Source organism: Xyrauchen texanus, chromosome 5 (assembly GCF_025860055.1).
Source record: "Xyrauchen texanus isolate HMW12.3.18 chromosome 5, RBS_HiC_50CHRs, whole genome shotgun sequence".
In the NCBI taxonomy this organism is placed as follows: Eukaryota; Metazoa; Chordata; class Actinopteri; order Cypriniformes; family Catostomidae; genus Xyrauchen; species Xyrauchen texanus.
Window position 1 is genome coordinate 4966265 of NC_068280.1, and position 16412 is coordinate 4982676.

At 38.6% G+C, this 16412-nt stretch overlaps 1 protein-coding gene across 1 annotated transcript; it reads right to left on the minus strand.

Annotated features, from left to right (window-relative positions):
• Nucleotides 1–1285: 1285 nt before the first annotated feature.
• LOC127643773 (malate dehydrogenase, cytoplasmic-like) lies at nucleotides 1286–15572 on the minus strand. The gene is made up of 9 exons (XM_052126641.1): nucleotides 15363–15572; nucleotides 10274–10372; nucleotides 8875–8971; nucleotides 6950–7125; nucleotides 6541–6663; nucleotides 5045–5221; nucleotides 4825–4938; nucleotides 4486–4575; nucleotides 1286–1748 (listed from the first exon to the last, which is right to left on the minus strand). Exons 1-9 carry the CDS (start codon nucleotides 15414–15416, stop codon nucleotides 1626–1628), a joined length of 1053 nt encoding a protein of 350 aa, XP_051982601.1. The 5' UTR covers nucleotides 15417–15572; the 3' UTR covers nucleotides 1286–1625.
• Nucleotides 15573–16412: the final 840 nt, after the last annotated feature.

Sequence of the window (16412 nt, forward strand, 5' to 3'; positions counted from 1 at the left end):
TCACTATGAGGAAAACAACTAATTTATTATTGGTGTCTTTTTATAATGTTTGGACAACAACCATTGCCTTTGTAAAATTACTGTAAAGCACAGCCTTGCAAGACGTATTGCTTTATAAAACATTTAAAAAGTGCCTCGACACCTCTGTGTTGGGTTCCATTTCAATAGCTGATTTTGAACACAAACATGATCACACGGGAAGTCGGCATGCTGTTTCCGAAAGTTCTGGTACCCTATACCAATTTCGCCCACAGAAAAATCTGCACAAAATCAGGCTGCCACACAACGTATCTTGAGTGAACTCTCCCTTACGGCCAAGATAACTATTACAGGAGGCCATGAACTCACGCAGACCTAACTGCCAGGTTTGCTTGTCCAAATATGCATTAAAAAGCATGGGGACCAAAGTAACACAACAACCTCCTATCTAGCCTTTATGAACTTTACCATACAACAACTTCAAGGACAACGGCCCTAGCAAGCAAGCACGAGCACACATCGTACAGATAGTGGGTTTTGGGAGGTTGGGCAACTATAATGCAACACATCTTAACATCAGACAGGCCTGTTTGCGTATTTTTGCCAGCCCATGCGAGGATACTCACACGTCCACTGCTCTGCACGCCGTTTCAAGGGCGGTAGTGTCGCACGAAATTGAGGTGTGGAAATATTGTTTGTTTACGGACCAATCAGAGCAGGAGGCGTTCCGGCTCGACCAATCAAATGTCTGAGAATTCCGTTCCATTTTTCACCGCGTTTGTAAACGGACACAGTGTGGATATGTGAAACAGCAGCATCTTGCGGTCGCCACTTGGACACTCACAAATGAGACGGTCCCATGGAGTTGCAGCCCATAATAACCGGAGGATTTTTAAAAAACTAATTTCACGTACGGGGAAATATCTAACCGATTACATATGTATATAGAGCAAAACTAGGGGGGTAAAAAAATAAAAACTTCTATTTACAATATAAAAATTAATTTTTCATTTTTAATTTCAAAAACGTTTGTTGGCCTGTAAATCTGAATTCAAAGGTGAATTAAGAAGTATCAGTTTTTCAGTGATTGTTGAAACCCTAGATATTCAAGTAAACTGGTTTGGCTTCAAAATAACTTTTGTATGGATCTCCATTTTTAAATATCTATAGATGTGATCTTGCAGGAATCCCATGTACATTTAAAAGTGTAAAATACCTATTTTCCTTTCTTCCTGAATCCACATATCCACTTAGTAGCATCTGTTTTTGTTTGAGAATGACACATAATCCAAGTGCACAACAGATATTCATTTTCATGTGGTCTTTTATTGTTGGATGACAAATTATTGTTAATTTGGTTAGGACAACTATGTGCGTATTTGAATCAATGGACAATTTCACCTTCAGGTTTTGCCCCAGGCACTCAAAATAGAGGAAAAGTTGCATTGCAGACATTTCTAGTTTCATTAATAACTTGTAAAGTGGTGCGTGCGCGCACACACACACACACACACATACATACATACATACATACATAGACTTTCATCCACACACACGTCAGCTATGGAATCTACAGGACATTACAGTCGGGAATTTGGGGACTTGGAAGTGTCAAGCGTCTGCCGCGTTGTTGAGGTGACATCGAGTCACGCCCCGAGGAAGGTGAGTGCCGTATCTCTCTCATCTACCAGCTCAGCGGCGGTGGCATCCATCTTTCCACGGGAAAAATCGTTGATGGCAAGTCCGTCAGCCACCTTCCAGGTCTTATTCTGTTGGGGTTCACACAGACACACACAGAAATGCTGAGTATTGCAATAGAAACTTTAACATTTAGACCCAGTGATGTGATTTCAGCTAGGAACACATTTAGTGGTCAGTAAAGACTGTTTTATGGGTGCATTTGTGGAGGGCGGTATGACCAAAACTATATATGGTATGAGTAATTTTTTTAGGGAAGTCATTCGATACAAATGTATGATGAATTACATATGCATATTAATCACATCAAAATTTGCAGAGAAAGATCATTAAACAAAATAATTCAATATATAAATGATAAAAAATAAAAAAAAAAAAATATATATATAAATATATACACACACACATACACACAAACACCAACAATTATTTAAATTATAATATTGACATTTAATATTTTTATATATAAATTCATATAATTAACACTTTAAGCTCTGAAGGTGTTTTAAAGATTTCCTGTTTCAGTGGCATACCCAAAATTAAAGGTTTATAACTCGACAAAAAAACAAGGAGGGTCAAATGTTTGGCATCAATGTAAAGAAGATTTACACATTTTTAAACTATTTACACCGGCAGCCAAAAGTTTGCAATAATGCACAGATTTTGCTCTTATGGAAAGAAATTGGTACTTTTTACATTATCACAATGTACAGTCAGGACGTTAATAACGTGACAAATTACTATTACAATTTGAAAAAGTTTTCAGAACTTCTTAAAATACTTCAAAGAGTTCTCATCTAAAAATCCTTCACATGACGTGCAGCAATGACACCTTTGCAGATCTTGTTATTCTAGCTGTCAGTTTGTCCAGATACTCAGGTGACCTTTCACCCCACACTTCCTGTAGCACTTGCCATAGATGTGACTGTCTTGTTGGGCACTTCTCACGCACCTTACAGTCTAACTGATCCCACAAAAGCTCAATGGGCTTAAGATCCATAACACTCTTTTCCAATTATCTGTTGTCCAATGTCTGTGTTTCTTTGCCCACTCGAACTTTTTTTTTTTTTCTGTTTCAAAAGTGGCTTTTTCCTTACAATTCTTCCCATAAAGCACCCCTGAGTGTTTAGTTGTACATCTGGTCTTCCACATCTCTTTCTGTCCTTGTTAGAGACAGTTGTCCTTTGTCTTTTAATTCACCACTTTGGTGAATTAAAGTACCAATTTCTTTCAGAAACAGCTAAATCTGTACATTATTCTAAACTTTTGGCCGCCAGTGTAGATTATGATAATTCGATTCTGAGACTCTCAGCCTAAGAAACAACTGAAAAATCAAAAAACAAAAACGTACGAATAAAAGTAATTTTTTGGAGTATTTCACTTTGGTGGCGTCGCCTGTATAACGTGCGCTTATGTCGTGTAGTGTGTTTTTACACCACACGATTTTAAGCCCAATTTTCGCTTGTCGACAATTTTGTGGAGATCGCCGACAAAAGCCTGAAATCGTAGGCAAATCAGAGTTCGCTCCCATGATGAACTACCAAAGATGCGAGCGCTGACACATCGCCGAGGCATCACCGATATCTAGGATGTTAAATATCTGGACCTGTCAGTGATTCCAAATCGCACAATGTGAAATGTGTTTTGACTGAATACAGCCACAGCGTTAACCTACAGCCAATGAGAGAGAGCAAGAAACGGGGCACGGGAAGTTTCAGTAGGAGTACTGAGGTACCTGCAACAGAACATCAACTAGCATGGCTACGGTATCAATAAAGTCTCATTGGACCAAAGAAATGGAGGAAAAATTATTGGAACATTGGCAGGAGCACCAGTGAATATCTGACGTTTCCTCCGAACTGTACCACAACCGGGTGGAGTAAGACTTTTCATATTGTAAGCAATAAAATATATGATGCGTTTACACATTATGTACAGGTGATTAAAAACACACACATCATATTCTGAAATGCATAACGTAATGATCATGCATATTTTTCGTATCACTTCTCGTGTGTAATCTGTTGTGAAACGTAATTTGGAGTCCAGACAGAGTCGTAGGGGATTCATCAATAGCCTTGCAATGTGTTCACCCCTGTCGCCGATTCCTCATGTAATTTGAAAAAGCTACGATCTTCCATGACAAGACAGACAGTTGTGTAATATGAACGGCACCACAATCCAACGTCTTTGAAAGTCGTGTAGTGTGTAGGAGGCATTACTGACACGTGCTGACTGAGACTCGTAAAAACATGGTGGTACAGTACTTCAAGCAAACAGTGTTCGGTCATTTCAAAATAATAATCCACTACAAAAGATCTAATTATTTCGCCAAAACTGTAATCAGATTACTCATTACTTTTAAGTTACTTTCAAAAACACTTTTCAGCTCAACAAATTCTAAATAATGTCTTTAATTCTTTTTGTTCATTGTTACAAACAAGTCTTACACTCACATTTCTCCTGTACTATGACTCATTACGGCACCACAATGCATGAATTCTACATAAATAATATATTCGAAATAAGCATAACCCTATAGCGTACTTAAAAGTAATTAAATTAATTTGAAGCCAGTAACTAATCTGATTACAAGAAATTAAAAAGGTAATCCATTACACTACTTTTCTTGGCAAAATAATGAATTAAGACTAAAGTAACACATTATTTTGTAATTGGATTACGCCCAACACTGGTCACAAATAGTTATTTTTCCAAGAAATTAAAATCTGTACACATACCCACTTTTATGGGGTGAGTTGTTGGTTTAGGAATGGTTTTAGGAAGTCAGTTATGATGAAAACAAACCTTGATCATAACCGGGAAAGAGTACATGAGGTCATCAGGAACTCCATAGGAATTACCAGATGAAAAGACGCCCATAGACACCCACTCGCCCTGATCAGAGACAGAGAAAGAGATATTTAGCACTCAATAGTCTGTTGACTACAAGATGTTGGCATTTGACCCTTTTTGAGGATCTACTGCATTCTAGCGACAAAAAGTACCAGGCTGATATCAATTCGGGTACAAAATCAATTGCATTTTAGCCTTTCTTTTCTACAGTGACTGTAAATATTCCTTTGCAAAACTGGAATTCCGGACACTCATGGCATGTGTAAAGTACTTGTGGATGTCCAGACTCACTTCAGGAGTGCCGAACCAGATGTCTCTCATGTGGTCACAGATGGCTTTGGCAGCTGACATGGCGCTGGAGAGCTTCCTGGCCTTGATGACAGCTGCACCTCTCTGCTGCACCGTCTGATAAAGAACCAACCATTATAGATAATTGAAAAGACTAACTGAACACTAAACACTAAAATGAAGCTATAAAGGCCAAAGTATAGTGCCAAGATCTTTGACTTACGGAGATAAAGTCACCCTTCAGCCAGCTTTCGTCATTTACGGCATCTAAAGCTGCCATCTCCTTGCCGTGATTGTTCACTGTAGCGTGGTGGACATCTGGGTACTGAGTAGAGGAGTGATTTCCCCAGATAATCACGTTCTTCACACTGTCAGAGGAAACGCCAACACGCATCGCCACCTATAGGCACGGAGGAAAGTTGACAATGAGCTAAGGGCATGCACTCACAAATGGACATTTACCAACACAAAGCTACCTGGAGGAAGAACTAACAGTTTCTTCTTATAAACGTGAATCATGAATGCAGCTTCACGATAGCTGCAACAAAGCGGATTGTCAGTCTACCGGCAGATTAATATCGCAGAGGATGAGTGTTTAAGAGATTTAATGCCCATTGCAATGAATACTAAACCTATGGGGACTAAATCCATCTTTACACAGCAAAGGTGGCACAGAAGCTACATCTGAAGTGGAAATGATGTGTATTCTCACCGAGCTGGAATTAATGTATTTACACAGCAGTTGCAAATGTATATTTTTTTATGAGATTAATATTTAAAAATGTAAATGTATGAATATAGAAATATGAAATGAATGAAATTATGAATGAATACTCAACCTATGGGGATGACTACTTTCAATAAGTCAACCTCCCACTTAGACTTTGGAAAACATTTAATGTTACTTGAATTTGTGCTATTTTAGTGCATTTCTATCTTTATACTGTGCAAGGCATTATATTGTTACACATTATTTGTTTTCTTTACCAAGATGGAAATAAATGCATTTTGACAGGATAGTAAGTGTACATGGTGTAACATTTCAGCATTTTCAAAAAAAATAAAAATGCAATTGATGTTTTCATGAGGGCAGTATCAAATATTATATTTGTCAATGGCTTAAATACAAGAGACGTGGCATATGCTATGTTTATTGCTGCTAGGGTTTACAATGGTCCCGTTTTAGCTGATCTGTCCAGTATTTTATCCCATAAGGGACACGTGTTGTCCTGCATTTTAGCGGGTAGCGAAGCTCTGGCCACCATTCACTTGCATTGTATGGACCTACAGAGCTGAAATATTCTTTAAAAAAATCTTCGTTTGTGTTCAGCAGATGAATGTCATACACATCTGGGATGGCATGAGGGTGAGTAAATGATGAGAATTGTCATTTTTGGGATTAAAGCAAAATCTAAAATACAATAAAAATCTATTAAAAAAAAATAAAAAATCAAAGCATGTTTTCAACACTGTTTTTCACTAAATAAAAAAAATTAACTAGTCAAACAATGAGGTCTGTAGGAAGGGTAATATCCAAGTGCATTAAAATTATTGCAATATTCACAATATGTCACTTAATTTTTATTGCTTGCAAAATGTAGCCACTGCGATGGAAATTAAAGAAAAGCTCAAGTTACCTGTGCCTCAGGAAACACAAAGCTCATACAGACACAGTTTAAGAGTATTGACTGAAAGGGAAAAAGACAATGGGTTTTAGACCTGAGAGCGAGCCCTGTTATGGTCCAGACGGGTCAGACAGGAGAAGTTCTCCTTAGGAATGGAGGGAGCAGATTTGGAGGCAATCAAACAGTTGGTGTTGGCTGGGTTTCCAACAACCAGCACCTAAGGAAAAAAATATTTATAGCCTATATATTCAATAACTGTTGTATGTTAAAAATCAGTACCATATATATATATATATATATATATATATATATATATATAGAGAGAAAGATATTTACTTCAGGAACCCTATTGTAAGGTACAAATTATTTAACAGAAAAAAAAAAATCCTCAGCCAGATTAAAGTTTAGCCTGTGAGGAATTTTAATGTTCCGTGTTTAACAACTTTAGTCTTACATAAACAGATGTGTGCAATGCAGCATTAATGGTTGAATTTAGTTTTCACCTTGACAGTCTTCTTGGCATACTTTTCCAGTGCTTCACCTTGGGTTTTAAAAATGGCCACGTTAGCCTTCAGCAGGTCCTTCCTCTCCATGCCCTCTTTTCTGGGCATAGAGCCCACCAGGATGGCAGCATCAAGATCTTTAAAGCCCACCTCAACTTTATCAGTGGGAATAACCTCTGTGGAGGGAAATAGAGAGAAACAAGGGGGTACAGAATGACAAAGAGACTAACATAGGATCTTTACAGACTATTTTATACATGATTTACTGAACATTGTAACCATATTTACAGTTGACTGCCCTAAAAATCTCATTTGTGACCACAAATTCAAATCTGGTGCGTTGACACTACATGCCAAAACCGAATGATGTTTCATTCACTATAATGGGATACTATGCAAAGCAGTATGACTTTGTCTTTTTAAAGCTATTTTCTCAAAAGAAAAATTGTTTATAATGCATTAAAATTTATCTTTAACAGTGTAGGTTAGAAAAAGTATGTGAACCACTAGGCTAATGGCATCAACAAAAGCTAGTTATTAAATCCAAGGGTTCACTTACTTTTTCCACAGCACTGTGCATTTTTAATGGGATGCGTTCAACAAAGAGATGAAAGAGGTGTTGTTAGCTTTAGCACATTGTGTTTATCTATACTCGTGACTTTGATGAAGATGAGATCACATTTTAGGACCAATTAATGCAGAAAACCAGCTAACTCCAAAGGGTTCGCATACTTTTTCTAGCCACTGTAAGTAGTGCCAAAAAGTAGCAATTTTATAGCAACTCAATACTGATTAGCATTCAAAGAAATATGATTATGATGATAATTATTGGGGAGGTAAGCATTCTACAAAGGGACCTAAAAAAAACAAATTGCAAACCACTGTTCTAGGGTCAAAGGAAACACAAGTTTTAAACCAAAGTACAATTTAGTTTTAGCAAGCAAGAAAGGACAGTATGTGATTGAACGAGTGACATAATTCGCTCCTATCATGGTCCAATCACCTAAAGTGCACACACTAAATTTTTTTTTACAATTGTACCTATACTAAAATATCTCCAGAGGATGTGCTCACATTATCTCCTAATGCTTTCATCTCTCATGGCCATAAATCATTTATCAGGCTGTCAATATTTCCTGAAATGGCTTATTGCATTGATAATCTTCAGAATGACAGTCTATTTATCAGAGTGGACCTTCAACCAAAGCTCAGCTTTTGCGATAGAACTTGTTCTTTGGACTCCTCCCCTCCAACCCCCCCTGTTGTGTCACCAAGTTTCTGATTGGTTCCTGACTATGAACAGCATCCTACAGTTTAAGCCAATAAGATGACTTGAGGCTAGTCACACCTCCCCGCTCATCAAAAACAGTGTCCCAAACACTCATTCTGCATTGATTCTGCAGTGCTATTCTGCAGTCTCATGCTTGCTCTTGTGCATTTAACACATTCAAGATGTGGATAGAGCTTGACTATAAATAAACCAAATGAGAGAGAGAGATGAGCCAGTTAAACCGGTTTTCACTGGAGTCCATTGACAACTGGTCCAGCCATATCTTCCCCAACCTGATTTTGATATCAAAGGCTCATAAGGTCAAAATTAATTAAAAGATAATTTTCTTCATTCATTCTGTCAGGCACTCTATCGCTGAATTGATTTCTTTTAAAGAGGATTTAAAGAATATTTCACCCAAAAATGAAGATTCTGACATTATTTACTCCCCTGGTGTCATTCCAAACACAGATGCTCTTATTTCCCTTGGAATACAAAACGAGACATTCTGAATAATCTCCTTTACGCTGCTTAGTTCATAGTGACAACTTCATTAAAGCTCCAAAAAGGACAAAAAAAATAAAGCTTTAAATTGTAAATTTATGGAAAAGAGGGAAACAGATCTGGGATCAGGCACATGAATTGCAACCCTCACCCCTCAGAAGTGGAAGAGCACAATCCTGCAGTTCCATGACAACGCCATCCAGCACAGGCAACATCGGAGTGATATCTAACAGAACCAGGATGATGGGCTGAATGAAAAGAAACAAAATACGTTACAAAGCATCAGCCACAAAACAGGCCGTGTTAACATTGGAATATACTTATGCGATGTTTCAGTAGTATGCTACACTGTTGGCAAACAACTGGTCATCTTATTATACAGACATTATTTTATGTTTTTCTAAATTCCTTAAAGACCAAAATTATAAACAGTAACTCCTCCCAGAGCTTTCAAGCAACATCTACAAAATTTGGCACAGACCTTCAGTCTGTTCTGACTTGTGTTGCTTTGAATTTTCAAACGGATTACTTTTTTTTTTTTTTTGTACAACGGACATTCCAATCTGCGAAAAATCCCATAAACTTACATTGATGGAATGTTCAAACAGGTCAAGACTATTTAAACGCCTACAGATTCAAAAATTCAAATGTAAACAAACCCACAATAGGCCTTCTTTTATAAACGTATCTTTTTTCCCCCCAAAGTTTTGGCCTTCCGTTCACACTAAGATGCCCCTTTTGACGGAGCTTTCAGAAATCGCTCTCCCAAGTGGATACATTTGAAAATGTTTCAAGTTGTAGCGTAGAGAGTGAAAATGGAGATATCTGAACACGATGATGTATTCATAGTCATGTGACACGGTTGTTGATCATCCAACCCAAAACAATCAATATGGCGGCCCATGTTGTAGCAGCATTGTTGTGCATGATATTCACTTTGATAGCATTGTTAAATATAAACTTGGCAACTTATGAAAAACATGTAAAATGGCCGTGTGGACGGAGAGCATTTCGAAAATGAAAACGCTGTTTTCAAATGTATCTGGATTAATGTTGAGGTAGTCTTAATTTGCTTTAAATTAAGCTCTCTTTCTTGTATTTTTCTCTTTTGTTATCTTTCGATCCATCTATCTTTTTGAAAAATTTTCTGTGCATATTTCTGACCCGATTGAGCCTATAAACTTTCAGACAACAAACCAAGATCAAAGTTTATCTAGACTTTTCCAGCCTACTTCATAAATATTGTAGTAAATGTACATTTTGCATAGTTATTTTGCATTTTGAATAACATTTTGTGTAGAAATATCTTCATGTTTGGTAGTGCTATCAAAAAATGAGTTGAAATAGAGAAGTTTTAAAATTATGGCCATGCCCTACTACATCTGGCAAAATTTGCAGTATAAGAACTATACGGCTCTGTTTGGAATGGAATACTAGATTACTGCTTGCGGCACATTATATATACAACATTTTCTTTCTATACAGTCCATTTTTAAAATATAGCATGTGAAACAGTACACATATGCAATGATAAACATTCGCCATCTTACCTGGTCCTTGCCAAACACATCTCCTTTGGCAATGCTGTACAGCAGAGAATAAGCAATCTGTCCAGCTGCGCCAGTCACCAAAACTCGGATTGGTTCAGCCTGAAGTGAGACAAAAAAAATCCATGACCTATTTTGCATGAATGAAACTGACATGGCATCACAAATCAAGTGCATTTGTAAAGGTAGCCAGCTGGTAGGTAGCTGTGCAGTTAAGTTGTAGTTTTTAGCCTCCTTGTTAGCACGCCCACCTCCCAGGCTGGAGACTCCGGTTTGAATCCCGTTCGGAGCAGGTCGAGCAGGACCGTTTACAATGGTGAATAAGAGTGAGGTTTGGGGGGGGGTGAGTGTAACGGTAGCCAACTGGTAAGTAACTGTGCAGTGTGTAAACTTCACTCCCCTGGCCTCAACAGGTGCACTAGCAACTGCCCTGGGGACTGTAGCTTCCTCGTTAACACGCCCCCTTCCATGCCGGAGACAACGGTTCGAATCCCACTCCGAGCGGTTGAGCAGGCCCAATTACACATTTGACAAAGTCCAGAGGTTGCTCGTCATTTGTTTCAGAAAATGGGCCCAGAACGTTACGCTAACGTAAGTGTATGGCTCTAATTTGGATAATATTTTGGGAGCCAACTTTAAACGGTCTTGGAACATTCTTTGTAGGTTTTCAAACCAAAAGATTATGTAAAACAAACATTATTAATTTAAATAAAACCATGAATGAATGAGATGGGGTCGCAATTGATGCTCCGAGCGACTCGAGTCACGCGACCAGAGTAGCAACGGTAACTTCAGCATTTGAAATTTGAATGTCATATTCCGTTAATATTATATACAAATTCAACAATTTACGCGCCAAAGATTGTCTGCAAACAATTACGCCTGCACGATGTTACACCGACTCCACAACAGCGGAAATGCCCATTTAATATCATTCACAACATTTCTTTGATATTATAGCTCTTAAGGTCATATTTCAGAATCAATATTTCCTTCAGAAGTGTTCAAATTAAAGTAGCCCGCCATCTTATGCACAACATGATTCATTCTACAATATACTACAGCTCTAAAATGGATGGATCCGGATTTCTCACCATCTTTCAGTCGTGATTGTGTAGGTTAAGATGTGCGCCAGAGACTTGCTGCTTTCCAACTCGGACTGAACGGAGGGTCACCTCTAGTCTTGAATGGAAATGTCATACGGTTTGCATTGTGGCATAAAAACGAGATGTACACTGGGATATGTAGTTGACTTCTCCGAGTCTGTTGCTCTTCTCCACCAGAAACGAACACATTCCCCATGAACGTCATCTGTGACGTCAGCTCATCCTTCACGCCCACACCAATTCCATATATGGGCAAAACGCCAAGAAGCTCATAAAAAGGTCGAGTTGAGAAATTCTGCCTTTGCACTGGCCATATAGGTTTAGGTTCCTGATTGGCTCTTGAAGTTCAAGTTGCACCAGAACTTTGAAAAACATTCAAAGTCAGCATAAAATAATCCATAAGACTTCAATAGTTAAAGTGATATGATAGGTGTGGGTGAGAAACAGATAAATATTTAAGTACATTTTTACTATAAATTCCCCTCTCTGCACAGTAGGTGGCGATATGCATGAAGAAGGCGAATTGCCAAAAACAAAAGAAGAAGAATGTGAAAGAGAAAGTGGAGATTTATAGTTAAAAGCACTTACATATTGATCTGTTTCTTTTCCACATCTATGATTTATCTTCTGAAGATATTGATTTAACCACTGGAGACTTATGGATTACTTTTATGCTGCCTTTGTATGTTTTTATGACCTTCATAGTTCTGGTCACCATTTACTTGCATTGTATGGACCTACAGAGCTGAGAACTTCCTTCCTGTCACTATACAAAAATTGTAATACAGTGATTTTCTGCATATTTCATTTTATTCTGGAAAGGAGCCTTTCATTCAGGTACGAGGGAACATCTGAACACGTTTAACCACTGATCAAACTTCACTTGTATTTAATGTAGGCAGTGTTTTAACTATGCCAAACATTAACACAATGTAGTTTGTTATCTTGTTTATTTGCTAATATATGTCTAAAACAATCTTTTAAATACGGTAGAAAGATACAATGCCAATAGTCTCAGAAATGAACAGGGCAAAAATAACACCGAAATTAACAAAAATATCCCCAAAATTCAAAATACGGGGGCAAAAAATGCCTCTGGAAAAATGCCTCCGTAATAATAATTTGCAATTCATGATTTTGGCAGTATTTTTGATCAATTCAATGCCTCCTTGGTGAAAGGAAGCATCAATTTACTTCAAGAACAAAAATATCTGGGGGCCTGGGTTGCTCCACCCCTGGAGTCGCGAGTTCGAATCGTGTGCTAAGTGACTCCAGCCAGGTCTCCTAAGCAACCAAATTGGCCCGGTTGCTATGGAGGGTAGAGTCACATAGGGTAACTTTCTCGTGGTCACGATTAGGGGTTCTTGCTCTCAATGGGACGCGTGGTAAGTTGTGCGTGGTTCTCTGAGAGTAGCATGAGCCTCCACATGCTGTGAGTCTCGAGCCACGTGATAAGATGCGCGGATTGACGGCCTCAGAAGTGGAGACAACTGGGTCTTGTCCTCCGCCACCCGGATTGAGGTGAATAACCGTGCCACCGCGAGGATCTACTAAGTAGTGGGAATTGGGCATTATTTTAAATGAAAGAAATTGTAAAAATAAAAAGAACAAAAATGTCTTAGTGCTCTAAAAATGGAAGTGTATTTACTATATAAAATAAAGTAATTTGTAACGCAATTACTTGATCAGCTTTTCACCAAACCACTTATTTACTCTTAAAAAAATAATCAGTACTTTATCCACCACTGAGTTTGTGTGATATATACCTTTAATCTAGTTGAGCTGTTCCATAGGCATTTCACACTTTGCTTAATCCTAGTTTAAGATATTTTTTAAACCTGGGTTAAGGCCACTTTTATACGTTTGACAGGGGGTTAGCACTCTTAAAGGGCACCTATTATGGAATTTTGAAAATTACCTTTCATGTAGAGTGTAACACAGATTTAAGTGAACAAAAACATCCTGCAAAGTTTTATATATGAAAGTTCACCGTAAAAAAGGTTATTGTCTCTCAAAAGTAGGAGTCGACTCTGAGTCAATTTAATGAATCGTTCTTCCAGTGAGTCATTTTCCTTTCCGTTGTGACGTCAAGACGAAAAATTATCAAATTGGCCGCGCCCACTCATTGCGTGCGCAGACACCAGGGAAAACTTGAAAACATCATGTCGACAACATGACGCTGTGTTCTGAAGTGCGTATCAAACGCGACCTTTTTTTCACTGCCCAGGGACGAGCATGTGAAGAATCAGTGGCTAGAGTTTATATTTACAACTATACCACACAAGTATAGCCCGAACCTTGTGCTGTGTTCACCTCATTTTAATGACCATTGCTTTACGAACATGAACGCTTTCAAGTGTGGATTCAGCGAGCGGTTGATACTGAAGGAAGGTTCAGTACCAAGTTTATTTGGATCAGCTTCCTCCTCCGAATCACAACCTGTAAGTATTATTAATAATTGTTGCTTTTATGTGTTTTTTAGCATGTTAATAAGTACTTGTGTGTGTTGTGTAAGTTACGCTCAGCGCAGCTTCTAGGTCTCCAATGTAAATTTTTTTGAAATATGTGAAATGTTTGTCGATGTTATTGGAGTTGTCATAAAGAATAGAGCAATAACTTGTAGTAATGCAGCGCTTTATCAATATGTTTATGTGTTGGGCTAACGCAAACAATAACTGATTGGGTTTTTACCACCGAACTTTGGGCTATGATCGCTAACATAAATCAACTCAAATTCCTTCTCTGATTTTGATTTTTTTACTACAAAGCGGTGATGGGCGTTCTGTTTCCGACAATCTCTGCACAGAGTATACCAATCACAACTGACTGGGTCATCTGACCAATCACCGCAGATTAGCATCACGCAAAGGAGGGGTTTGGAAAAATGAGTCGTTGAACGAATCATTTGGGAGTCGGTGAGCAAATCAGGTAAACATAAATGCATATTATAAGACAACACAAGTGTTTTTTGTCATTGCATGCATGTAAAACGGTTGTTGGGGACTCCCAAAACAATATTAGGAACATTTTAAATGCCATAATAGGTGCCGTTTAAAGGATTCATTCACTCACCCAAAAATCATCAATGTGATTGAAGTCATTATAGAGCTTGTTCAGAGCAAGAGTAATTGAACGTAAGCCGTGAATGAGATTTGTGAGCTCTGGCGGAGGGGAAGATTTTTAGTGAATAGTGACTTACATTTGGCCTGTTCCTCATACAAAGCTATCGTATGGCTTTAAAAGACTTGGAATATTGTGCACCAGTCACATGTACTACATTTATAGAGCTCTTTTGTCCTTTTTGGAGCTTGATAGCTTTCGGGTGACGTATTCCTGAGTTATAAGACCATATTTGAGCAAAAGATGTGCTAACCCAGGGTCAAGTAAGTAATAACCAGTTTTTTAAATGATGCTGGATTAACAAATAAACTGCAAAACGCCTATTAGACTCCAGGGCTACCTTTGTATCTGTGCCAGGACTTCTTAGTTTAAGCACAAACAATGCATTATTATTTTGCATTTTACTTTCATTTTCCTCTAGCATCAGGCTGCTAGGCCTATTGTTATGATCATCTTAAATACAGAGCCGTTTAAAGCAATGCACTACTGATCACCCAAGACATTGATGCGATATTTAACCTTGCTTGGGACAGAGGCATTTCAGCCAAGTTAACATTGCATAACATGCTGTGGAAAGGGTGGAGCAGCGCCTCCAACAGAACGGGTGCTAACTATGGTGCTGCACACAAGGCATCGTAAAAGAGGTCGATGCCCTCCCATCGTACTTATTTTTCACCTCGTGCATTATAAATAAGACGAATGCATGCCAAATAAACCTACTACAGACATTTTAAGCAACCATATATATATATATATAAGGAATTCACTTGCGTTTATGCTATTTTAATGCAACCTTGTTTTCAAACCGTGCACTCACGAGGTCGGTCATTCATGCAGCATCGTAGGCTACGCTTGCGCTGTCTTACCTGCGCCGAAGCCGCGCGCACCACAAAGTACATAGCCGACAACAAGGTAAACATTTTCGAGCAGTTTGTCCCCCGAGGTGTCCAGTTGAGTGTAGTTTTCCCCCAGAACGCAGAGCTAAGGGCTTGGGGACGCGTTCAGATGCAAAGCGATGTTTCTGTTAACCTGAGACAGACAGACAGACAGACAAGAGTCGCTTCGCTGCCGCTCTCGGATGCGTCGCGTCGCGTGCGCCCACTGTTTTTACCACCCGTCTCCCTTCGACAGTGCATGTAGTGCGCTAATGAGCTTTGGGAGACAAAAACAGCGCCACATCCACTAATTGTTTTTGATCACTAGGGCTAAATTAATGGGGCGAAGAGCTGTGAAATTTGGGGGTGACGTCATTGTGAAGGATTGATGCTGCAAGTGATTTCTAGATGAAAACACACATGTTCATTTGATACCAGTTCTCTGTCATGTTGTGAAAATATGAATAGACAGACATTTCATTGATTTCAGTTGTGTGTGCCAATGTTTAAAGAAAAGAATGGGATCCCAGAGCTCAAGCCCAGTCCTGTGCTCGAGCCCCTCCATTATGGACAGCAAGACAAACCCATTTACTTTGAAGGAATAGTTCACCAAAATAATTATATTTTCTCATCATTTACCCCCTTCATGCCATCCCAGATGTTTATGACTTTCTCCGCTCTGTAGGCCCATACAATGCAGTTAATGGGGTTCAAAACTTTGAAGCTTCAGAAAGCACATAAAGGCAGCATAAAAGTCATCCACACCACTCCAGAGGTTTAATCCAGGGGTTCCCCCTAGAGAACTTGAAGACCGCCATGCCAAATTACTAAACTGGAAATATGTTCAATATCCTTTACATAATTCAATGGTCCATTGTCAATTATTTCTTAAATAAGCAACTATTGAACATCCAATTGTTATGTATTATGAAGTGTGTCACGAGGGTCTGTATAAGAAAGAAAATGTGTGATTTAGCAAAACAACCTAATTCTTTGATAAAACTATGAAAGAAGACTAGTTGCGATCAGCTAAAATGGGCC

Coding starts and splice junctions, on each gene's coding strand:
- LOC127643773 (XM_052126641.1), bottom strand. CDS start 15,416: ATGTTTACCTTGTTGTCGGCTATGTACTTTGTGGTGCGCGCGGCTTCG. Junction 4,939..5,044: donor TGAAGGGTGACTTTATCTCC/GTAAGTCAAAGA, acceptor GTTCTTTATCAG/ACGGTGCAGCAGAGAGGTGC. Junction 4,576..4,824: donor TCTGGTTCGGCACTCCTGAA/GTGAGTCTGGAC, acceptor GTCTCTGATCAG/GGCGAGTGGGTGTCTATGGG.